The sequence below is a fragment of the Labeo rohita genome, chromosome 6 (genome assembly GCF_022985175.1).
Source record: "Labeo rohita strain BAU-BD-2019 chromosome 6, IGBB_LRoh.1.0, whole genome shotgun sequence".
NCBI classification, from domain to species: Eukaryota; Metazoa; Chordata; class Actinopteri; order Cypriniformes; family Cyprinidae; genus Labeo; species Labeo rohita.
This window is the reverse complement of record NC_066874.1, coordinates 16,999,834-17,025,299: the sequence shown is the minus strand read 5'-3', so window position 1 is coordinate 17,025,299 and position 25,466 is coordinate 16,999,834. Positions and strand designations below refer to the sequence as shown.

At 37.9% G+C, this 25,466-nt stretch overlaps 1 protein-coding gene across 1 annotated transcript in view; it reads right to left on the bottom strand.

Annotated features, from left to right (window-relative positions):
• The window catches only part of crocc2 (ciliary rootlet coiled-coil, rootletin family member 2), a 67,767-nt gene that overhangs the window by 24,254 nt on the left and 18,047 nt on the right, over positions 1–25,466 (bottom strand). The window contains 13 exon segments of the mRNA XM_051113101.1: positions 529–675; positions 2,392–2,536; positions 3,056–3,238; positions 3,750–3,949; positions 4,119–4,259; positions 4,357–4,446; positions 8,689–8,785; positions 11,172–11,378; positions 11,827–11,933; positions 13,576–13,720; positions 16,036–16,142; positions 18,160–18,243; positions 18,446–18,613. Coding sequence (XP_050969058.1) covers positions 529–675; positions 2,392–2,536; positions 3,056–3,238; positions 3,750–3,949; positions 4,119–4,259; positions 4,357–4,446; positions 8,689–8,785; positions 11,172–11,378; positions 11,827–11,933; positions 13,576–13,720; positions 16,036–16,142; positions 18,160–18,243; positions 18,446–18,613 — 1,821 coding nt within the window.

The following is a 25,466-nucleotide window of genomic DNA, read 5'->3' as shown; positions in this document are numbered from 1 at the left end:
TGCTAAGAAAGTCAAACGCCCTTTACAAAAAAATGTAAAACGACGATGTCAGATAATTTCGAAGTTGGAGGAGAAACCTATCTTGAATCACAGTACACAGACGAAGAACTAACCACACGTGACCTTTCCAACGTGATTATGTAATGCATGAAGTCACAGACACGCATCGCAGAGCTAGTGCAAGATGAGCATTTGTAGTTTTATTTGTTTTTAAAAAGTGACCAATTGTTTTGCTAGACAAGACCCTCATTCCTTGGCTGGGATCATGTAGAGCCCTTTGAAGCTGCGCTGAAACTGCAGTTTGGACCTTCAACCCACTGATCCCCATTGAAGTCCACTATATGGAGAAAAATCCTGGAAAGTTTTCCTCAAAAACCTTAATTCCTTTTCGATTAAAGAAAGAAGGACATGAATATCTTGGATGACATGGGGGTGAGTAAATCATCAGGAATTTTAAATTCAGGAGTACAAATCTAGAGATTATTCAAGATTTATTACTTTAATCAAAGGTCTCCAATTAACCCTGACCTGTAAGAGAAGACGGTTCAATTCGACCTTATCTTTAGCCAATCCCTCACTCAGTGCTCCCATCTTGGCCAGGGAGTCCTGTAGCCCTGCATCTTCACTTCGTAGTTTAGTGAGCGCCAGTTCCTGCTCAGCATTCTGGGCCTCCGCCTATAGGGAGGCAGTACAAACATCAGTGGGAAGTTTGGCTACATACAATCATTAGCTACCAAGTTCACGTAACCAGCATTTATTTTGCAATCAGCGGTTAGGGTAAAATATGTTTGCAGAGCTGTTTAATAGCACTGGAGTTTAACCGTTACATTTTGTCCCCAGAATGACCTGTGGCAGAACTGCGGAAGTGTGGAAAAACTGTAAGTTAGACAGAGTATGTGATGAAAAATCTCACAAAGGCAGTTTTGCATGGTAAATATCAACCACTACAAATAAGCAGAGCTAAATAACTCATCCAAGGTCAAAGTAAACTGAGTTTCCAGTAATTCAACAACTGAGCTGGACATTTGACAGGGAAAATTCTGTATTTACTTAATGGATAAATAATGCAAAACTGGGTAAACAGTTTTATGACTGGATGTAATTCACTGTAGCAACATGCAGGTGAGAACAGTTTTATACAGACTAAAATCAGGTGTTAAGATGAATGAATGAGTGAATATGTGAATGATAGAATTAATTAATGAGTGAGTAAATACAGTATGTGAATAAACGAGTGACTGAGTGACAAAGGGAGTTAATGAACGAGTGGTTTACGAAAATGTGTGAGCTATGGAGTGACCGAGTGAATAAATGGAGTGTTTTGAAAGAATATGTTAGTGAGTGACAGTGTTGGAAGAATGAAAGAATGTGAGAGTGTATAAGATGTAGTGAGTGAATTAACAAGTGAACAAATGAGTGGGTGAGTAAATGGATGAGTGGGTGGCTTAAAGGAGAAGTCCACGTCCAGAAAAAAAATGTACAGATAATGTACTCACCCCCCTTGTCATTCAAGATGTTCATGTCTTTCTTTCTTCAGTCGCAAAGAAATTATGTTTTTTTGAGGAAAACATTTTAGGATTTTTCTCCATATAATGGACTGATTTTGAACTTCGAAAATGCAGTTTAAATGCGGCTTCAAAAGATCCCAAATGTGGTTGTAAACGATCCCAACCAAGGAAGAAGGGTCTTATATAGTGAAATTATATAATATAAATTATAATATAATTTAAATAAGTTTTAATCTCAAACGCTCGTCTTGTCTTGCTCTCCCTGAACTCTGTGTATTCTGGTTTAAGACAGTTAGGGTATGTCAAAAAACTCCAATCATATTTTCTTCCACAACTTCAAAAATCATTTCAAAATCATCCTACATTACTGCAGAAGTACCGACACAGTCTTTGCAAAGTGAACATGGAAAGAAGATCAACACCCTTAACAAAAAAGGCAAAACAGCGATATAGGGCGATTTTGAAGTTGAGGGAGAACATGAGATGGGAATTTTTAGAAAAAAACAGTTCAGGCAGAGCAAGACAAGATGAGCGTTTGACATTAAAAAGTATATGAATTGTATTATTTTTATGAAAATAACCGTTTCGCTAGATAAGACCCTTCTTTCTTGACTGGGATTGTTTACAAGCACATTTGGGATCATTTGGGATCATTTGAAGCCACAGAAGTCCACTATATGGAAACGAAAATGTGGAAATATGGAAATGTTTTCTTCAAAAAACATATTTTCTTTACGACTGAAGAAAGAAAGCCATAAACATCTTGGATGACAAGGGAGTGAGTACAATTTTACAGAGTATCTGTAAATTTTTGTTCTGGAAGTGGACTTCTCCTTTAATAAATGTGCATTTTGTGTGAATGTGTGAATGTGTAGAGTAGTACCCTAGAGAGAGCCTGTGCAAGGCTGCTTTTTTCGTCCTCCAGAACCTCTTTATGTAAAGTCAGCTGACTCAGAGCTTCTTTTAGTGTGACCAGCTCTTTACGCACATCCGAGTGTCTCATCTCCAACTGCTCCAGAGCGTGACGTCTGTAGAAAAACAAATGCATACAAACTGTCAAGACACAAATACACACTTTTTGATCTGTAGATATGGACAAAACAGCACAAAAACAAATGAAAACCTAGGCACACTACGGCATAGAGCAACCAAATTAGCTCACAGTAAATGTACACACAAACAAAACGTAATATTAATGTAAACAATGTTAAGGTTAAGGCATAGGCGCATATTCATGTACACAAACATATACAAGCAGAGATATTTCTATAAACATGCTCCACAATTGAGGAGAATGACATCCGTTCTTATCCATATACAGTACATAATAACACATGAGCAGGGTTGTTACCTTTGACCTAACCAGTAAACTAATGCATCACGCATCTTCATGTTTAATGCATTTTGTAAACAATACTATTCTGGTTTGATTCAAGGCTACTTTAAGGACAACATGTGCTAGTGATACTAACTGTAAACAATAGGACAGGGAAATAAACAAGGGCCAAGAAGGAAGTCAAGGGGTTTGAGGTTTCGCAATGCCGTACCCCCTCTCGGATTCAGAGCGTTCTCGAGCCAGCTGCCTCTCCAGGTCCTCCCTCTGCTGCCTGAGGAGGTCCCTCTGCCTCTGAACATCCAGAGAGGAGCTTCTCAAAGCTTCCTGCTCTACTTGAGTGCATTCCAGCTGCTGCTGCAGGGCTGAGAGCTGCCTCTCAAGCTCTCCTTTTTCACTAAGAAGGGAGAAAGGAAAGCGACAGTCGTGGTGGTATGTTGCTGTTTAGGTTATAGTCCTAAAACTAGAGGATTTGCAAGTTTGAGCTGCTAAATTAGAACTGCAGATGTGAGTTTGTGTTCTTGAATCAGAATCATGAGCCCTTGGAAAGCCCAGGAAAGTCCTTATGTTAAGCGCTGTTGTTTTTAAATTAACCTTCTAGGTTAGCCTAGATCAGGGGTGGCGAACGTCGGTCCTGGAGTGCTGCAGCCCTGCATAGTTTTGCTTCAACCCTAATCAAACACACCTGAACAAGCTAATCAAGCTCTGAAGGGTTACTAGAAAGCAACAGGCATGTGAGTTTTAATTAGGGTTGGAGCTGAACTCTGTAGGGCTGCGGCTCTCCTGGACTGGAGTTCGCCACCCCTGGCCTAGATGTTCAATATTCAGTTAGAAACTCATTTGTGTACTGCCATTGAACAATGGCATCCTTTATTGAAGCACCAGGTTCATTCAGTCACAGACTCTACCTGGTTACTATGCCCAGTGAGGTGCGGTATCTTTGGGCATCTCTGGTGCTGTCTTCCTCAGATCTCTCCAAAAGTTGATTCTCTTGCTGCAATTCCCGAATTCTTTGTTCCAGGGTTCTGGTTTCATCTTCTCCCACATGTAGCTGATCTCGCAAGGTGGCAACCTGCTCTTGGGAAGCTTCCAGATGTGCTTGCAGCTCCTTTAGGTGGATAGATATTTCATTTAGTTAAATGTACTGAAATTACATATCGTTCTTGATAGCAGGGTAAACTATTATGGAGATCTGGTGAAGTGTGTAATTTCTGTAAAACTAGGAGAGATGACACCTGTGCCATATAAGAATGGTATACAGGAGCTTAATTGCAAACCTGAATTTGTGCCTGACGCTGTAAGATGGCTCTCTGCACAGCTATCAGAATAGTATCTCGTTGAGAAGAGGATATGGGTCCTGCAGAAACAGATGGGTGCTCATCTTTTGATGAGTCTGAGGAACTCTCATTACTAACCACCTAAAAGAGTCAAATAAGAGAGGAGCTGACAGTTACTCTTCTCATGTTTAGTACATCTGGTCCAAAATACCATAGCCAATAATCATGTTCAGTAAACCTGATTAATGTTGTGCAGTAACTGTTGAAGACTGCTGATCTCGTTGCGTAAGGCATCCCTCTCGGTTCGGTCTTCGGACCGATTTATTTCCTGTGCAGGAAAGCATACAGGTCAAAATGTAGCTTCTTGAACAGCCATAACACACACCAGACAATATAAGTGAATCCAGGTAAGTCATTAAAGGCACAGTATGTAAGTTTTCACTGCTAGGGCGCATATTCAAAACAAACAAAGAACCAAAGGCGTAGTTTGATGATGCCGTGATTGAGTGTGGAATCATAATGTATTAAATGTGCAAATGTATTACGGACTTATTAAGGTCACTGTAGTATAAAGCAGGGTGGGACTGAAAGTCGTGGAAGCGAAACGAGGACACCGGAGCGATCGCTAATGAATGACGAGCGTGATACACGGCTCGAAATCAGCTGAGCTTTTATTTTGCCACAGTTGAATGTTTTGTCATGCATATGTAGGAAATGCAGTGCTATTTTATCATGCTAGATACATTTGAGTGTGATGAAAATTCTGTTATAATGCTACTCTGTGCGTTCGTCACCTGTCTAATAAAATGCATAACATATTAAAGTGTCTTTGGGGTTTCCCTGTTTTAATATAACCAGAAAATCGAGGGTGTATGTCGTCATTGGCAGGTGATGCAATGACAAAGTCCATTATACTAGTTAAAATTGCTTATTTATCTGGATTTAAACATTCTTCAATGTTTCAAAGAAACTGTTCTAGTGGTTTTTGGATATTTTAATTAAAAAAATCGTACATATTCTGCTTTAAGAAAGTAGCAATGTTTATCAAAACTACTCTTTCCAATTAATGATTCAAGCAACACATGATTCTAACTTAATTCTTGGACTTTTATCTTAACTGTTCCCTGCTGTTCCCCAACTTGATCCAAGTCTTTAGGTATCTTCAAGAAACAGCTAAAAACACTCCTCTTCCATCTACACTTGACCCTCTAACACGAGCACTCTCTATTCTATTTCAATTCTCGTACTTGTTTTCTTTTTATTTATTAAAAAAACATTAACAAAAAAAATCTACATTTTATTCTGTTTATTATTTTTAAAAAAACGTGTACTGCGTTTGACTAACAGGGTTGTCACAGCACCTAAATATTGTTGCTCTTTTGTTCTATTGTCTTCATTTGTAAGGTTGTTTCTCAATCAGCTCCCTAGCTCTTGACCTTGTGAATCAGTATATTGCGTACACAAATTCAGTCACTGGTAACACCCTAGCTTACTCCGTGATTACTCAATTTCCGGCGACATGACTACGCCCAACGTCAACAGACAACATTAGCCCCTTTCGCACAGAAATACCAATAAACTGCTGTAAAATTACCGGAATGTTCTGTCTTTTTACCGGTAAAACACCATTCACTCATCCGTTTCAAAATACCAGTAAATTCTGTGACATCAACCAGAAAAGACCTCTAAAGGGTCGTGCCTCCCAGTGCTGTGTTTGTAAGCATGGAGGGGTAAGCGCGGTTAGTGTTTTTGTTGTTGTTTTCAATTTTGTGTCAAACATTCACATTCATGCAGCTGTTTTTGGCCCAGAGACGACTTCAAACGGAACTACACAGCGTGGAGTAAATGTGTCATCAGTGACAGAATGTTATGATTGGCCCAGAGTAGACATTTAACATCAGCTTGTTCTGAACTTGTATGTGCTCATAGCGGTAATTTTGTTCTGCGTTCACAGAGAGCACATTACCTGTAATTTACTTGTAATGTTACAGAACAAATTTAATTGCCAGAACAAATTTACCAGTATTTTTAACAAGTTCTTGTTCACAACTGATCTCTTAATGGTAATCTATCAGTAAAAACTGTGTGAGAATGTCACCACTGGAATTAATCAACAATAGACAGGGCCAATTTCTTTTTGATATTATTTTTATTCTCTATAAACAGTTCTGTTACGTCTTTACAACATTTCAGCCAAATATTAATTATAAATATTAACTAGATGTGTTAATATTAGTATATTTCAGCGTGTTTATGAAAAAACGGTTAATCTTTTTAAATCTTCTATCGCGTCATTATTAGGGTTGGGTATCGTTTGGGGTTTTTTCGATACCGGTGCCAAATCGATACTTTTAAAACGGTACCGGTGCCAAAACGGTGCCTGAACCGATACTTTTAAAAAGCCACAAAGTGGTGGATGACACAAGAATATATTTTTATTGGACAAAAAAGTTCTTTAAATTGAACAATGTATTAAAAGTAAAAAAAAAAAAAAAGAGAAGAAGAAGTAGTACTATACATTATTAAGTCAATGCAAAACGCAACAACAATAAAACCTAAGCCACCTAACCCAACTACAATAATTTAACAGCTTAAAATTTCAGAAATTCTTTTGCAGAAATATGACTATATGTGATGAGATCTGGGAAAACCCGTCGGATGTCGCGGTGGGACGTTTTCAGGAAATCCGTTTTTCATTAAATTATTATTCTATAACATCTTGTCTATCATCTCTGAAAATATCTCTTCGAAATTCACTTGTTTAGTGCAGAAAAATAGACATTTATTGCAGCAAGCAGAAATGACTGTCTTTCTCCTATGTTAAGAACGCGCTGCGGAGGTGCTTTCCCTTAACTCCACAAAAACAGTTAACCTATCAAAATAAACCACCTAACATATTTAGTAAAGGCATATCAGTTCACATTCTCCACCAGTCCTGTGTAAAGTACGGCAAGCAAAGTTATTTATTTATTTTTTATGTATTTATTTATTTTAACATCGTGAGATGGCGGAGCACAACAACGCCGTCTAAAGTACTGCAGCTGCTCACTTAACCGATCTTACTCGTCTCAGTCTGCCCAGTTTTGGTGATGTCAGTGCCCTAAATGATGTTACGGGCTATTTCACATCCAGAGATGAAGGATCGGATGATGAAGTTACTAAAGAGGAGTCGTCCGATGACAGTCTGTTTTATGCACAGTGCGCGAACAGTTGCGCTGCGCTCGCTTTTTACTACAAGGTAGGCTGCATTATTTACTAAACATAAAATGGGTGATCAACGGAAAACAAACGTTGTCTGTTTGTCTAATGATGCAGTAGCGCTCCTAACTTGACAGACAGCTCTCGTTAAACCCGTAAAGTGAAAGTGAAAGCCGTCTCACTTTAAAGCCGTTTTTCTCAAAATCCCATTCCTAAAAATCATCGCTATCGGCCAACCTAAGATAGCCATAACGCAGGTTATGTAAAAAATAAAAGTTTTGGAAAGGGACCTGTACTCAGCTTTCATATGGTGTCAAAACCTAAAAAGGTAAAATTTCACCATGTGTTGGGTTTTCCTAGATCGCATCACATATTTGCCGTCTCTGGCAAAATACGACACCTCTCCAGCTGATGTCTGCAAACTGTCAAACACGGTGCATCCCTCTGCTTTCAAGTTTATTCCACATACCATCAAATGTTTCATTAGGTTTGACGCGTTTTCCCTTTCACACGCAACTGCTGTAAAACATTTGCTGCACGTCGCAGTGTCTGAATCATTTCTCGTGAAATATAGCCACACTTCAGAATGTTTAGTTTTTGGCATTTTAAGTTAGACGCGTTTAACGTAGCTTGCTAAGCTAACGGCAAACCACCTGCTGCAGTCAGAGCAAGTGTAACGATAGTTGCAGCATTCATGCGCTTCTCGGATGGTCTCATTTCCAGACGATTTGTGCTTTTAATTCGAAATGTGAAAATGGATAGTAACTACAAAGATGTCTTGGATTTCTATCATCAAAGCTTTCCGACGTTCACGTGAGTTTTCTCATTCAGTAAATAAATTTTCTGATCATTCTGACACCCCATGAATGCAGTATTTAAATTTAACTAGCGATCATGCATGTTGATGAATCAATGCTTCTACATCCGTGTCATAGCACCAGAAGACAAATATTTCAATCGACAGTTCAGGCATTTAAGTGGCACCGAAATGAGGCACCGAAATTCGCGTTCTGACTCGGTCCGGTACATACCGGTCACATGGGTACCGGTGCCGTATTGGCACCGGGTTTCGGTACCCAACCCTAGTCATTATATTTATAGAGTTAGCTCGTGGTTTCAGAAATGTGATGTAATTTCTGGTTAGAGAGCATAGTGAGCATTGATGCTCACTAGTTTTTGTGGTGCATTGTGGGATTTTTCAGGTTGCGAACGTTCCAGTGCACTGGAAGGATTTTGCAATTCATGAGGCCTTAAACTGGCTGACTCACTGATGTGTGCCTTGACTACTGAACTAAGGAGCTGATTGAGACACACACAAAGTCAGTTCAGATAAATGATTAAATGTTAATGATTCTATTGCAACACCGCTCACCATTCTATCCAAGCTGCTCCGCAGCGCTGTCAGATTGCTTTCCTTTTCAGTGTTCTGTGCTCTGAGCTGCTTCACCATTTCACCCAACTCCAGGATCCTGGACAGATTCATGCATGTTAGGCATTAGAATTTAAATATCAAAATTAAAGTATCTTAAAAGTGGTCCATATGATATGTTTGCTGTCTTCTGAAATCATAGGATAGATTGTGAGAAACAGAGTGAGGAACAGACTGAAATTAAGTTATCATTCACTAAAAACCTTGGCTTCCACAATAGCTCTCTTTAGTCCTGTTTGCACAGGATTAGTATTATCTGGGGACCTTGTGTGATTTAGAAATTACCCATTATTACAAATGACCAGAGGTCACCAGGCAATACTAATCCCGTGTGAATAGTTTTTTTTGCCACGTTCATGTAAGAAGTAACAATGTATGATTTAATACTGAATAATTTTAATTTATTAAAGGAGAAGTCCACTTCCAAAACAAAGATTTACATATAATGTACTTACTCCCTTGTCATCCAAGTTCATGTTTTTCTTTCTTCAGTCACAAAGAAATTATGTTTTCTGAGGAAAACATTTCAGCATTTTTCTCCATATAATGGACTTCTTAGGTGCCCCGATTGTGAACTTCCAAAACGCAATTTAAATGCGGCTTCAAACAATCCCAAATGCAGTTGTAAACAATCCCAGCTGAGGAAGAAGGGTCTTATCTTGCGAAACGATCAGTTATTTTCATAAAAATAATACAATTTATATACTTTTTGATCTCAAATGCTCCTCTTGTCTTACTCTGCCTGGACTGTCTTTTACTGGTTCATGACAGTTAGGGTATGTCGAAAAACTCATGTTCTCCCTCAACTTCAGAATCGTTCTATATCGCTGTTTTACCATTTTTGTTAGGGGTGTTTGATCTTCTTTAAATGTTCACTTTGCAAAGACTGGATCGGTACTTCTGCAGTAATGTAGGATGATTTTGAAATTATTTTTGAAGTTGAGAGAGAAAATATGATTGGAGTTTTTCAACATACCCTAACTGTCTTGAGCCAAAATACACAGAGTTCAGGGAGAGAAAGGCAAGACGAGCGTTTGAGATTAAACAGTATTTAAATTGTATTTTTCTTCATGAAAATAAACAATCGTTTTGCTAGATAAGACCCTTATTCCTCAGCTGGGATCGTTTACAACCGCATTTGGGATCGTTTGAAGCCGCATTTAAACTGCATTTTGGAAGTTCAAAATCGGGGCACCATATCAGTCCATTATATGAAGAAAAATCCTGAAATGTTTTCCTCAAAAAACATAATTTCTTTATGACTGAAGAAAGAAAGACATGAACATCTTGGATGACAAGGGGGTGAGTACGTTATCTGTAAATTTTCGTTCTGGAAGTGGACTTCTCCTTTAACTGGTTCACAAAACTGGCCTGAGCCATCTGATTTTGAAGTGAACCCTGACTTTAAAGGGTAATAATTCAGTGGTCAGTATCATCAGTGAATAACAACTTACATTTTGGTCTGTTTCTCAAGAAAAGCTTTCATTTAGCTTCAGTTGAACTTTAGTGAGTTGTAACACTTTAATGTTATTTTTGAAGCTTTTGCAAATGCTTTGAAGGTTCAAAGCTTCAGATAAGAAGGTATGTAATTGATGAAAGAAATGCAGCTTTCATTTTTGGGTGTACTATTTTTTCAGAAAAATAGCACATCTTTATTCAATGTTGTAATCTGCAATTTGAAGGAGGCACAGATTTAATGATGTTCTGAGGTATTCTAAGAACAGCACTAATTCTTTTGCATGAGCACACAAAAAAAGTGCATGTGTGTAACATTAACACGGTTGAGGCAAAATGATCAAACACTCTTTGGTGTGCTTATTTGATACCCATTTGTCTATAGCCCTTTCTTCCCGCTGCAGTAAAGCTCAGCTAAAATTTCATATATCAAAATGGAGAGTGATCTTTGCTCTCTACATTATAAAACTGTCACTGATGAAAAGATGTAAAAGAAAGAAGCTGCAATGACTCCATTCATCAGAAGACCCCAACCCAGCTTTGTCAGATCCATGGATCGGCTCTCAAAAGAAAGTGTCATAGACCACTGACACATTATACAAGTAAATGAAGAATGCAGAGGATACTGAACAGCAAAGAAAGAGACACGCTCTTTCTCTCTAGTTTTGGCATGCCACATAGTTGGATGGATGAGGCAATCTGTGCTGACCTTCCCTGTGTGTCAGCACTCAGGACAATGTACAATGAGTCATCTAGGAGATGTGAGTTCAGGACATCAATAATTCAATTCAAAGCACTGGGATAGGTGCTGAAATTTATGACAATGTGAAATCCTTTGAATACGATAATTTAACCCCAGCTGCCAATACTGTATGTATTTATTACAGCATGCTGCTCAAGCATGAGGACACTTGTATATTACTGATGAAAAATGAATGGGACGTGTACATAAACAGACAGACATGTTGTACCTAGAGTTAAGCTCTACTTTCTCAGCATCGAAACGGGCCTGCAGCTGCATAGCTTCTTTCAGCTTGTCTCTTAGTTGATTCTCCAATGCAGATACTCCGCTGCTAGCGGGGATACAAGGCTGGCTCATGCTAGCCTCCAAAGTCACACAGGCCGTTTGAAGGCGACGGCCAGCCACCGCACACTCAGCTCGCATGTCCGATAGACTCCTGTAAAGCACAAAAAAACCAGCAGGAGCTATGAAATTTCCTTAGACAACAATTTCCTTACGTTCCCAAGGAAATGTGTTTTGTTCACAACTGACGAGAGCCAGATGGCCGAAACTATATTGTGATCTGGGAATAAACTCTTTGAACGGTGTCGTGTCTGAGTAAGGGTCGTGAACATTTTCTCCGCTGTCAATGTGTTGAGTAATCCACATTACAGCAAATTACTCAACAATGATCACAGCATTTACACAGGCCGAGCCCTCATCAAGCTTGGCTCTGATGGATGGCTCAAGACTAATCTGAGGGGCAATCTAACCATCACATTTCCCCGGACGATGCGGTCAGAATGGGTGAGGGGTGACCCAAGTGACCCGCTGTGCTTTGATCCAAAGCGGGGATAAATGGTGGTGGGTTTGGAAAGAGGGTTGTGGCTGCAAGCTACACTCACCTGTCAGCGAAGGCCCGCAGCTGGGTGAAAGAGCTTCGCAGGAAGGCGGCCTGGCGCCACAGAGATCGCACACGGGCTTGCTCGCGGCCGTTTCGGGAGGTGTTCATCTGCGGGAGAGCGACACGGCACATATGGTCAGCAGGTTCGGTATTAAAAGAAAAGTCCACTTCCAAAACAAAGACTCACATATAATGTACTCACCCCCTTGTCATCCAAAATGTCATGTCCTTCTTTCTTCAGTTGTAAAGAAATTATGTTTTTTGAGGAAAACATTTCAGCATTTTTCTCCATATAATGGACTGCTATGGTGCCCCGATTTTGAACTTCCAAAATGCAGTGTAAATGCGGCTTCAAACAATCCCAAATGCGGTTGTAAACGATCCCAGCCGAAAAAGAAGGGTCTTATCTAGCGAGACAATTGGTTATTTTCATAAAAATAATACAATTTATATACTTTTTAATCTCAAACGCTCCTCTTGTCTTACTCTGCCTGGACTGTCTTTTACTGGTTCATGACAGTTAGGGTATGTCGAAAAACTCATGTTCTCCCTCAACTTCAGAATCGTTCTATATCGCTGTTTTACCATTTTTGTTAGGGGTGTTTGATCTTCTTTAAATGTTCACTTTGCAAAGACTGGATCGGTACTTCTGCAGTAATGTAGGATGATTTTGAAATTATTTTTGATCTCAAATGCTTGTCTTGTCTTGCTCTGCCTGAACTCTGTGTATTCTGGCTCAAGACAGTGTCGAAAAACTCCAATCGTATTTTCTCCCTCAGTTTCAAAAATCATTTTAAAATCATCCTACATCGCTGCAGAAGTACCGACCCAGTCTTTGCAAAGTGAACATGCAAAGAAGATCAAACACCCTTAACATAAAAGGTAAAACAGCGATATAGGACGATTTTGAAATTGAGGGAGAACATGAGATGGGAGTTTTTCGACATACCCTATCTGTCATGAACCGGAAAAAACATTCCTGGCAGAGTAAGACAATAAGAGCGTTTAACATTAAAAAAGTATATAAACTGTATTATTTTTATGAAAATAACCAATCGTTTTGCTATATAGGGCCCTTCTTTCTTGGCTGGAATAGTCTACAACCGCATTTGGGATTGTTTGAAGCTGTATTTAAACTGCATTTTTGAAGTTCAAACTTGGGGCAACATAGCAGTCCATTATATGGAGAAAAATGCTAAAATGTTTTCCTCAAAAAACATAATTTCTTTACGACTGAAGAAAGAAAGACATGAACATCTTGGATGACAAGGGAGTGAGTACATTATATGTGAATCTTTGTTTTGGAAGTGGACTTCTCCTTTAAAGAGGGTGGCAAAGAGGTTTCCATTAGATATATCCACACATATGAAAAATAACAGATGAACTGCTAGGTCTCACATACTCAAATGGTACAGTAAACTTTTCTTGACTGTATGAGGCTGAAAACTACACAAGCTCCTTTATATCACCAGATGTTTGCACCAAGTAATGAATTCTCGCTCTTTTTTTCCAATCGACTGGAATGTTTTCACAGGAAACAACAGCTGAGAAAATCACAACAATGATTTAAAACAAAGACAGTGTCCAGACTGACAAAACAGGCACCAGGGTGGAATTCCACAAGTTCCAGAGTTGAGTTTCATTGGGTTGGATTAAGGAAAGATTTTCCTTAAACTGTGGATTTGGATAAAAACATACACTACAGATCTCTCCTTCCTTCCCTCTGTCTCTTTTTCCTCCTCCCTCTCACCTCGAGTTCCCTTCTGAGTCGCGTGTCCCTCTGCTCTGCCTCCTCTCGTGCCTTCTGCAGGCTTTCCGTCAGGGCCTGATTGGCTTCGTTGGCTTGTTCAAGTTGTTCCCGGAGCAGCGCGTTGACCTGGCTCAAACCAGAACACCTGTGAAATATATGGAACTGCTTCAGAGCACTGTTTCCACCTGTTAAGCCACGAGCCAAACTTTGCACATGATCTCACCCCCCTCCGCTGCGCGGCCTCTATCAGCTTCTATGTTTACAGGCTCATAAAGGCCCACGTCACGTTCGGCGTTGCCAGCCACGCTTAGAAGGGAATGTGCGTGACAGTTTTATAAAGTCCGTGTCAGCTCCAGCCTAATTGCCACCAGATTTGCTTGTCAAATAGTTTACAGGGTTATTTACATCATTCGTGGCAGAATCCACCCAGTTACATACAAAGATTGACGCCAGGGTGTGAGGCAGTAAGGGTGACGAACATCAAAGGGGGTGAGCAACAGAGAGAGACACGATCAAAGCTTCGGGAATGTGTTTAATCATTTTCAATAACTAGATTTGCTCCATGATGTTGTGTTTGGCGTAATACTGCAGCTTTTGCCATTTTGAGAAAACACAAAGCAGAGGCAGACAACAAGCATAACACTGCCCTGTTGAATCTCATTTAATTGTGGCGTGCTGTGAAATTCTCATGAGCCGTGGCACCGTTGACTTCTCTGACATAGAAAATTATATAAATTGTCTTACAAGACTGCAGAGCCACAGATGATCGGATGAACTGCACTGTGCAGCACGCTTTCTGACAGAGGCAGTAAGGTGTAAAAATGAATGAGAGCTTGGCAGCTGGATGGCCTGGAGTTCGCCATAACTGTTTCAATTACAGGCGAGTGGCACAGTAAATCACGTTCTTTTTAAAGGCTGGCGTCTGCAATGGTAGGTTGGCCGGCTCTTTGTATGAAGTGCAGTAAAAACTATTTGGCTGAGACGGCGAACAAGGCTGTGATAATTAAGTCTGACAAACTGGATACCTTTTGTTTTTGACACCTCCTTCTAAAACTATTCATTTCCAGTATGTGCTTGTCGGGCTGAAGTATAGGCAGTTAAGAGATTTTATTTAGAGAAGTTCAGCTCTGTTGAAGTTCAGCCTTCCTGATATATGCTGTTCATGCGTCATTTTTCAGTGTTAGAACAGCGAAGTACACTGGTGAAAAATTCAGGTGGTGGTGGTATTTCTGTTTTAGAACATGGAAGCTGGTTTCTAGCTGGTCTGAGGCACTCCAAAAAGGTCATTAGCTGGTCTAATCTCATAACTAACCAATCCAACTTGGTTCCAATTGGCTATTAGTAGTGCTGTCAAATGATTAATCACGATTAATCGCATCCAAAATAAAAGATTTTGCTTACATAATATGTGTGTGTACTGTGTATATTTATTGTATATCTTTAAGAAAAATATGTTATGTTTATATATCCAGTATATTTATATATAATATGTGACCCTGGACCGCAAAACCAGTTGTAAGTTGCACGGGTGTACTTGTAGCAAGAGCCAACAATACATTGTATGGGTCAAAATGATCAATTTTTCTTTTATGCCAAAAATCATTAGGATGTTAAGTAAAGATCGTGTTCCATGAAGATATTTTGTAAATTTCCTACCATAAATATATCAAAACTTAATTTTTGATTAGTAATATGCATTGCTAAGAAGTTTGGACAACTTTAAAAATGATTTTCTCAATATTTTTATATTATTCTTGCACCTTTAGATTCCATTTTTTTTAAATAGTTTTAGCCAAATATTGTCCTATCCTAACCATGCATTAATGGAAAGCTTATTTATTCAGCTTTCAAATAATGTATAAATCTCAATTTAAAAAAAAAAAATCATTTAAATGTTTTAAAAAATATATATATATATATATATATATATATATATATATATATATATATATATATATATATATTTATATACACACTGTATATGTGTGTATTTATATATACAAAATATACACAGTACACACACAAATGTTAACAGAAACTTTTATTTTGGATTTAATTAATCGTGATTAAACGTTTGACAGCACTAGTTATTAGCTGGTTTATGTTGTTCCAAAGGTTTTCTAGTCTGGTCTACAGCAAGCTGTAGGATCAGCTATAAGGTCATACTAGTTTGTGGTGGTCATGACAGTTTTTAAAAAAGCTGGTTTAGGAAACCAGGAACCATGTTTTAAAACACAACTACCATTTTAAGCTTTATTTTCCAACAAAGTACAAGGGAAAAAAAGAAAACAGAACCTCTTTATAAGGTTTATCATTCCAATTTTCCAAAACGTACAATTATCCTTTGGTTCCAAACAGGAAGTCTTGACATACTCTTTGGCTGATTCACCCATTCTCCCTCATTTTACCTCAGTCTGCCCGGCTCTCGTTGTGAGAAGTTCATATCAATCCTGTTCTTACCGTTTCTGCTCATCCTCCAGCAGCACAAGTTTACTTTGGACATCCATACTGTGTTCCTGCTCAAAGCGCTGGAGACGGTGTGCTGAAGTGTCTAGGTGTGACTGGAGCTGAAAAAAAAAAATAAACAGAGGAAGGTATACAGTTGAAGTAAAGTTTACATACGCCTTGCAGAATCTGCACAATATTAATTATTTACAAAAATAAGAGGGATCATACAAAATGCATGTTATTTTTTATTTAGTACTGACCTGAATAAGATATTTCACATAAAAGATGTTTACATATAGTCCACAAGAGAAAATAATAGTTGAATTTATAAAAATAACCCTGTTGAAAAGTTTACATACACTTGACTCTTAATACTGTGTTGTTACCTGAATGATCCACAGCTGTTTTTAGTGATAGTTGTTCATGAGTCCCTTGTTTGTCCTGAACAGTTAAACTGCCTGCTGTTCTTCAGAAAAGTCCTTCAGGTAACACAGATTCTTTTGTTTTTCAGCATTTTTGTGTATTTAAACCCTTTCCAACAATGACTGTATGATTTTCAGATCCATCTTTTTACACTGAGGACACCTGAGGGACTCATATGCAAATGTTACAGAAGGTTCAAACGCTCACTGATGCTTCAGAAGGAAAAATTATGCATTAAGAGTCAGGAGTGTAAACTTTTGAATGGAATGATTTGAATGGATGTGCACATTTTTATTATTTTGCCTAAATGTCATATTTTATTTAGTTAGTTAGTTAGTTAGTTAGTACTGCCCTTCAGAAGATACTTACATGTTCCCTAGAAGACAAAATGAAATTTACCCTGATCTTTAAATAAAAAAAAAAGTGTTCACCCCCTGGCTCTAAATGCATCATTTTTCCTTTTGAAGCATCATTGAACATTTGAACCTAGTGTAATAGTTGCACATGAGTCTCTCAGTTGTCCTCAGTGTGAAAAGATGGATCTCAAAATCATCCAGCCATTGTTGGAAAGGGTTCAAAAAATTTTCACAAAAATGCTTTTCACAAAAAACCAAAGAATCTGTGAGACCTGAAGGACATTTCTGAAGAACAGCGGGCAGTTTAACTGTTCAGGACAAACAAGGGACTTATGAACAACTATCACTAAACAACACATTATTAAGAATCAAGTATGTGTAAACTTTTGAACAGGGTAATTTTTTATAAATTCAACTATATGGACAATATGTAAACATCTTTTATGTGAAATATCTTTTTCAGGTCAGTACTAAATAAAAAAATAACATGCATTTCATATGATCCCTCTTATTTTGGTAAAATAATTAACAATTTGCAGATTTTGCAAGGTGTATGTAAACTTTTGACTTCAACTGTATCCAACATACCAAAATACACATGACAACAATTATATAACAAAATTCACATGCGCATATAGATTTCCTCAAACTAAAATGCTCCAACTGAAATTTTTGTGTGAAGGAATAATAGGGGCTTTCGCACCGCATAGTTCTAGGAACTCTAGGAATCAGCATAGAGAACCAATTTCCCCTTACGCCATTTTCCTGGTTGCATTCGCACCTACAGCAGGAACTCTGAAGTGGCCGGAAGCGACTTTATTTGGGGCATTTACAAATGTCAGCAACTTGTAAATGGAGTATGCCATGATCTGAGCTGTTTTTGAGTGTGTTGTGGGTTTTGTGATAACGGCGATGGAATGTAAACAGACAATTTACACGATTCAAAGAGCATGAAAATCTGACTAAATCTCAAATGACAAATTGCAGTGTTACATATCATTAAGGCTGACAAACGAACACAGCGTTGCAGACAACATAGCTAGCTAAATGCCGTTATCGCTGTTTTCCATGTTCGTAGATTAAACGTTTTTACATGGCTTTTTAAAAAGCCAGGTAGCCAGATGTTTTGTATGTGTTTGGCCAATCAGCACACACGTGTGTCACTGATAGATCTGGCAGAACTGTTTTAGACCTTACTCTAAAGTAGGAGCAAATTTACTAAATACGTTCCTAGTTCCTGCTGTGCGAACATGCCAAAAAGCAGGAACTTCTGCCAGTAGTTCTAGGAACTACGAAAAGTTTCCTCTAGTTTGTACTTCTATCAGGAAAGTCTGTGAAGTTCTCCAGTGAGACATACCGAGAGCCTCAGCTTCTCTGACTCTGAGGTTTTCTCCAGCACCTGCTGCTCTAGATTTCCACATCTCTTCTTATACTGGAGCAACTGCGGAAACAGACACATACTTTCATTCTTGACTCTGCAACTTGAGCACATTTCCAACTATACCAAAGCTTCATGGTTTCTTTTTGATATGTATATTCTAAGAAAATACTCAAGAATTACAAAATAATTTTCCCCCTCAAAGAATCTTTGCCATCTCTGACAAAATTAAATGTGTTGGATGAGACCACATCTAACAGTGGACCTTTGCCTGTAGTTTCTGCACCAGCTGAGCCTGTCTGTGTTGGCTCTCCTGAAAGGCCTGGAGCTTCAGCCTATAAGATCGTCCTTCCTCTCTTAGCCAGCCCTGCTCTGCGCCGTACACGCTCTGCTGGTCTGAATCTCCCGACTGCTGCAACAGCATCTGCTCCAGCTGCAAAGACATATGCACACAATACACTGCTTAATCACCTTTTAGTCCCTTTATGGCTGTTCACAATTTGTATTAGCATGATTTAGTGACATTTACAGTGAAAAATTGCTTCAAAAGACTAAGTATTAAAGGAATAGTTTACCCAGCAATGAAAATTCTGTCATTAATTACTCACCCTTATGTCGTTTCAAACTTGTATTTTTGAGAGCTTTCTGATCCTGCATAGACAGCAATGCAACTGACACATTCAAAGCCCAGAAAGGTAGTAAGGACATTGTTAAAATATTAAGTGGTTCAACCATAACGTATCGTGGTACTCTTGTGTTGTGGAATAAAGACGATATTTTTGTTTAGTTTGCATGCAGTCGTAGCTTTATAACATTATGGTTGAACCACTGATGTCACATGGACTATTTTATCGATGTCCTTACTACCTTACTCGGTCTTCAGTGTGTCAGTTGCATTGCTGTCTATGCAGGGTCAGAAAGCTCTCGGATTTCATAAAAAAATCTTAATTTGTGTTCCGAAGATGAACGAAGGTCTTATGGGTTTGAAATGACATGAGGGTGAGTAATTCATGACAGAATTTTCATTTTTGGGTGAACTATCCCTTTAATATCATGTATTTTTCTTCTCAAGTGCATTTGTCTTTAATTTATTTACTGAAAAACACAGGTAGTGTGTATAGAGAGGAGAACATTGTCTGTCACAATGGCAGAGTGTTTTTACTTTGATTCCCATCCTCCTTCAGGGTCTTCAATCTCAATGTCCCATTACCCCACCAACCCCTCCCATCTTCCTTTAACCCCCAGTGCATATCATGGTGCCAGACACCCAGTCCCTGCTAACAAAAACCACATGTTTCCTCTCAACACAACAACATGCTGCCTCAGCTGATTCGAACAAAGCAAGAAGGAGAGAGAGTGAGGGGTAGAGAGAGTAAAAGATGGAACTAGAGTCACCTTGATCCTTTTTGCAAAGAAGTGTGAAACACAAAACTACACACAACTACAGGTCATCCTGAAATCACAGGCTAACACTCATCTGCTGCTAAGCTGAACAGCAGCCTCTACAAGATGCAAGGGACAATAGTCCCCCTGTTCCCAACTGGAGCCAAGGGCTTCGCAAAACTTAATAAAACATTTTCAAACAGCCGTTCTGAGAGCTTTAATTCCGTATACTACAAAGAGGGGCAAACCAGCACCCGGCTCTGGGCGGTTTTGGGGTTCAGGGCTCATAAGGGAACAGGGACTTATTATATGGCCCGTTGTTAAGGTGACAGCTTTTGAAAGCGAACAGAAAATGAAAAACATGGGTGGAGGACGAGTCAGAAGAGAGAGGGGGGACGCTGGGTGCAGCAGCAGCTGTGTTTAAAGGCTCCTTTGGAAACAGCTGCACTACCCTATTGATTATGTATCTTTGCAACTATTTTGGCACAATTAGAGGCAATTTGTTGCTACAACACAAAAAGCGTTTGATGCAAAGTCATGAAATAAATGGCACTTACCCACAAGCATATTGTTCTGCCTTAAAAGCTCATGGGGGTCAGGGGTGCAGCACAGCACACCTCTATTGTGTACGTATCACTGTATGTACATTTGCTTCAAAAATACATATGTAAATAAATAAAAATAAGAGAGTTGATTGTGAGACATAAAGAAACAGTGTGAGATATTTCCATTGCAACACACTGTCACGCTGTGACACAATGTCAAAATTACGAGAAATTATAAGACCAAACTGCCAAAATCATTACTAAGAAATCATGTCACATTGTAAGATATGAAGTTGCAATGTGAGTAACAATGGCATAATTATAATAAACAAAGACAGTTGCGAGATTTAAAGTCACACTGTGACTATCAAATTGTGAGGCTGTGAGAGTCACAATTACATAAAACAAAAATCACAACTGCCAGATATATTCACATTGTCTGTTGTCCAATTTTGCAAAAAAAGTTGCAATTGTAAGATATACATACATTGTGAAACATGGTCATAATTACAAAGTCACAACTGCAAATATGAAGTTATGTTTGTGAGATATGGTCATATTATAAAATATAAAAGTTAGATTCTGACACAATCTTGCAATTATTAGAAACAAAGTCAGAATTATAAGATTTAAAGGGATAATTCACTACAAAACCACAAAAGGGTAAATTTTTTAAAATTTAAGAATAGATGTATACATCATCTGAAAGCTGAATAAATAAGATTGCCATTAATGTATGGTTTGTTAGGATAGGACAATATTTGGCCGAGATACAACTGTTTGAAAATCTGTAATCTGAGGGTGCAAAACAAAAATCTAAATACTGAGATTATTGCCTTTAAATATGTCCAAATGAAGTTCTTATCACTGCATATTACTAATCAAAAATTAAGTTTAGATATATTTACTTTACTTAATATCCTAATAATTTTAGGAATAAAAGAAAAATCATTTTGACACATACGATGTATTTTTGGCTATTGCTACAAATATACCCGTGCTACTTAAGACTGGTTTTGTGGTCCAGGGCCACAAATTAAGATATTTTTTATTATATCTAAGAGCTTTCTGACCTTTCATAGACAGCAACTGACACGTTCAAGGACCAGAAAGGTAGTAAGGACATTGTTAAAAAAAAGTGACATTAATGGTTCGACCGTAACGGTATGAAGCTCTGAGAACAGGCATGTGTCGTGGTGCTCTTATGAACATGCAACAAAGACTGACGCGGAAGAGAAGAAATTGTTGAATAGGTAAAAAATAATATAAATACCGTTTAGTTTCTTGCACAGATGATTGTTTTGTATCTTAACACCTCAATGTATTGTCACAAGCCGCAGGGTTTAATTTGGTTTTGTCTGTGTGTTTTTTTTGACTCTCAAGCCGTGGATTCCATTAAAGGAGAAGTTCACTTCCAAAACAAATATTTACATATAACGTACTCACCCCCTTGTCATCCAAGATGTTCATGTCTTTCTTTCTTCAGTCGTAAAGAAATTATGTTTTTTGAGGAAAACATTTCAGCATTTTTCTCCATATAATGGACTGGTATGGTGCAAGGGGGTGAGTACATTATATGTGAATCTTTGTTTTGGAAGTGGACTTCTCCTTTAATTGCCATTATATGACTGACACACTGAAACGGTTTGAGACAAAAATCTTCATTTATGTTCTACTAAAGAAACAAAGTCACCTACATCTTGCCTTTAAAGTCACCCTGATATAGATATAGATATAGAGAGAGGTGACTTTGAGATATAGAGCCACAATCACCTTTTTATTTAGGCTTAGAAATTTAGATCACAGTTATATTTTCAAATTAACGCATGGTTATGACATTAATTGATTTGGTTGATTTGGCATCCAGATGGACATGGAATGGAATCAACCTGCCTTTAATTACTGTCCAGAACCGACTTCTCCAATTCAGATCTTAACAGTAACCATGTTAAAATATGATGTCAGATTTGCTACTGAAGGAAACTTTACCATCAGCATCAAAAAGACAGGAGGGTTTTGAAGCAGGGCTGATGGATGATGCAATGACATGTGTCGATATTGGATCCTTCTTGCTAGCGGCACTAAACAAACCCAGCATTATGATGGTATTAAATTCAAGAGCTGGTCCCTCTCTCATGTTGCAGCCAATCTGCCGCCACAGGCTTGGCTTTGGTCCATGGGGAGAATGCTGTCACACGTGTCTAGAGGCCACTCAGTTTTTGGGTGTATGTATAAGTGATGAATTTTCAAACACGGGTGTTAGCCACATGCTTTTGTTCAGATTAAAGCTTTATGCAATGTACTTACAGTAAAGATAATTTTAGAATTCTGGTTAAGATCTTCCCTTTACATCAAATGAGGACAAGCTTTCATGGGGGTGTGTGACTGTAGGCAACCATAACACGCAACACAGGATGCTGACCACAATATTGTGTTTATTGTTTTAAAATGTGTGAGCAGACATTAGACCTTTTTATATCCTATATTCCTATATGCATCATTGAAGGGATAGTTACTCACCCTCATGTCCCTCCAAAACCTTTGCAAATTAAACACAAATTAAGATATTTTTGATGAGCTTTCTGACCCTGCATAGACAGCACATCATTAAAATAGTCCATGTGAAATCAGTGGTGCAATCTTAATATTATGGAGCTACGAGAATACTTTTTGTGCATAAAGAAAACAAAAAAGATGAACAAATGTCTAACAGGTTTGGAATGACATGAGGGTGAGTAATTAATTAGCATATTTAAGCAATGTCACGCGAGCAAGAGAGCTGTTTTTCTGAATATAAACATGATTGCAGATACTTTATAGATTTTATACACCAGATTTATTAAAAACAACTCTCTGTAAATCCTGACATAAAATTATTTGATATTTATTTTATTCTATTTAGAGGCCCAAACTATGGAAGTCCATTTCCAGCATTGAATAAAACATTAAAAAAAGGTCATTTTTAACTTTTTATCTCACAAGTCTGACTTTTTTTTCCTCACAATTGTGAGTTTATATCTCGCATTTCTGACTTTTTTTCTCAGAATTGCGAGATATAAGCTCACAGTTCTAATATAAAGTCCAATTCTGAGGGGAAAAAAGACAGAGCTGCAACTTTTTATCTCACAAACTCACAATTGCACGTTATAAAGTCAGAATTCTGAGGTATAAACTCAATTCTGAGAAAAAAGTCAGCTTATATCTCACAATTCTAGCTTTATTTCTCAGAACTGCGACTTTATTTTTTGCAGTTGCGAGTTTGTATCATGCAATTTTAACTGTATAACTCGCAACTCTGAGTATATATCATGCAATTCTGAAAAAAAGTCAGAATTGTGAGTTTATATCATGCAAATTACAAGATAAAAAAAATCGCAATTACCTTTTTTTATTTTTTACTCAGGGTGGAACTACACTGAAAAAATGGCTGTGAATTTAACAGTAAAAGACTACATATACTACAGTAACAACCTGTTGAATGGTTAAAGGTGCAATAGGTGACTGTCTTCAGAAACATTTTTTGTTATGCTGGTTGAAAGTCTCTTCACATCCCAATAGCAATCATTACGTTAAGTGGTCTAAATGTATTTATATGTGTTTATATATTTTGTGCAAGGCGTAGGACCAAGAAATGTTTATCAATGCTCAAACCGAACATTTTGATTGGCTTTCCTACCTGCCTGTCAACCTCTGCGCACCCTGTTTGCATAGACAGAATACATCATCAGAGCGTTCACAAACGCTTTGCAGACAGAGCACGAATGGCAGGCAAATGTCAACCACCTGATCTTCCTTCCTGGTATTGTAATATTTTTACTAACTAACTGTACTATAAAGTGTTCTCACGGTTAATGACACAAAAGCATTTACGGTACTTTTGTGGGAGACTGACAACTGCGCATGTGCATAACATATTGTATCTGTATGTTCTGGAAAGGTGAAGAGATGACTCACCCTACCAATATCTGTCTCTCTTTATTTTATTTATTTCCTTTCTGTTTGTGACCTGGGTTGAATGCATGCTTGTGTACACTTTTCCTTGTCGATCCTCATGTACACTGTATTAAAAAAAATAATAATAATAATTAAAAAAAAAAAAAAAAAAAAAAAACACAATTTGTTGAGTCAGCTTAAAATGATTTGTTACCCTGCTTAAATTACCCTTAAAATTTTAAGTTTAGTCAACTTGAAATGGTAAGTTGTACTAAGTGACAACTTAGATATGTGTTTGTTAATCTTAAAAGTAAGGTAAGTAACCCAGCTACCCTAACATTTTAAGTTGAATCAACTCAAATATCTAAGTTGTCACTTAGTACAACTTAACATTTCAAGTTGAATAAATGTTTTTGAATTAACTGAACTTAAAATTTTAAGGCAGCCAGGTAACAAATTATTTTAAGTTGACTTAATAAACAGTTTTTTACAGTGTATGTGAACAAGTATATCGATGCATGAGGCGTTTTATTACACTCTGGAAAAATCCACCATCTTCTCGTCTCCCATGAATTATTAGCACCACACCGTTTTCCTGTTTAGGCTGTTGAACATTTCAACTCTGTGTTACAATGTATTGTAGTAATTCTGTCTCTGGTCATCTAGTCTGTGTGCCTTCATGCATTCGTGAGGCGTGGCTTTGGATGCCGATTTGCTGGGAGGGTGGGACATTCGCTTACAGTGCTATCAGGCTAAAGTTAGCATCTCCTATTGCACCTTTAACGGTAAATTCCTCTACTATATACGGTGAATAACCGTAAATTGACATTCCGAGAATTCCCTGCGTTACATTTCAAATTTGATGTTTTTTGTTGTTGTTGAAATAACTATGTTTCTTTTTAGTTTTTTTCTTCTTAGTTTTGTACATTAGAGTTGTATGTTACACCTAATGTTGTTAAATGAATGTTTATTGCATAATTTCAGTTTCATGTGTGTTACCATGATGGTGTTTAGTGTTTGTGTGAATGACACTGTGCACCTTCCATATATGTTATTATTTAAAAGCTGCTTGTGATGGGTTTTGGTTCATCATGTGACTTTCTCATCACCACCTGCATTTGGTGCTTATCAGTGTATCACAAAGGTACAAAACAGATTTCAGAACTTAAAAAGGTATATTAACATTATATCAGTTACTGAAATTATGGTATTTAACTGTAAATTTAAGTGAAAACCATAAAACCTAAAATGTTGCTACTGTATTTTTTACAGTAAAATTCCAGCAACCACAGCTGCCGTTTTTTACCGTAAATTTTATGGAATTGTTTTTACAGTGCAGGGGATTTTTTACTAGGGGCTTCCATACCAAACATAAAAGAAAAAAACAATTTGGTGCAGTTGCTGATATTTATATGGCCAAAATGT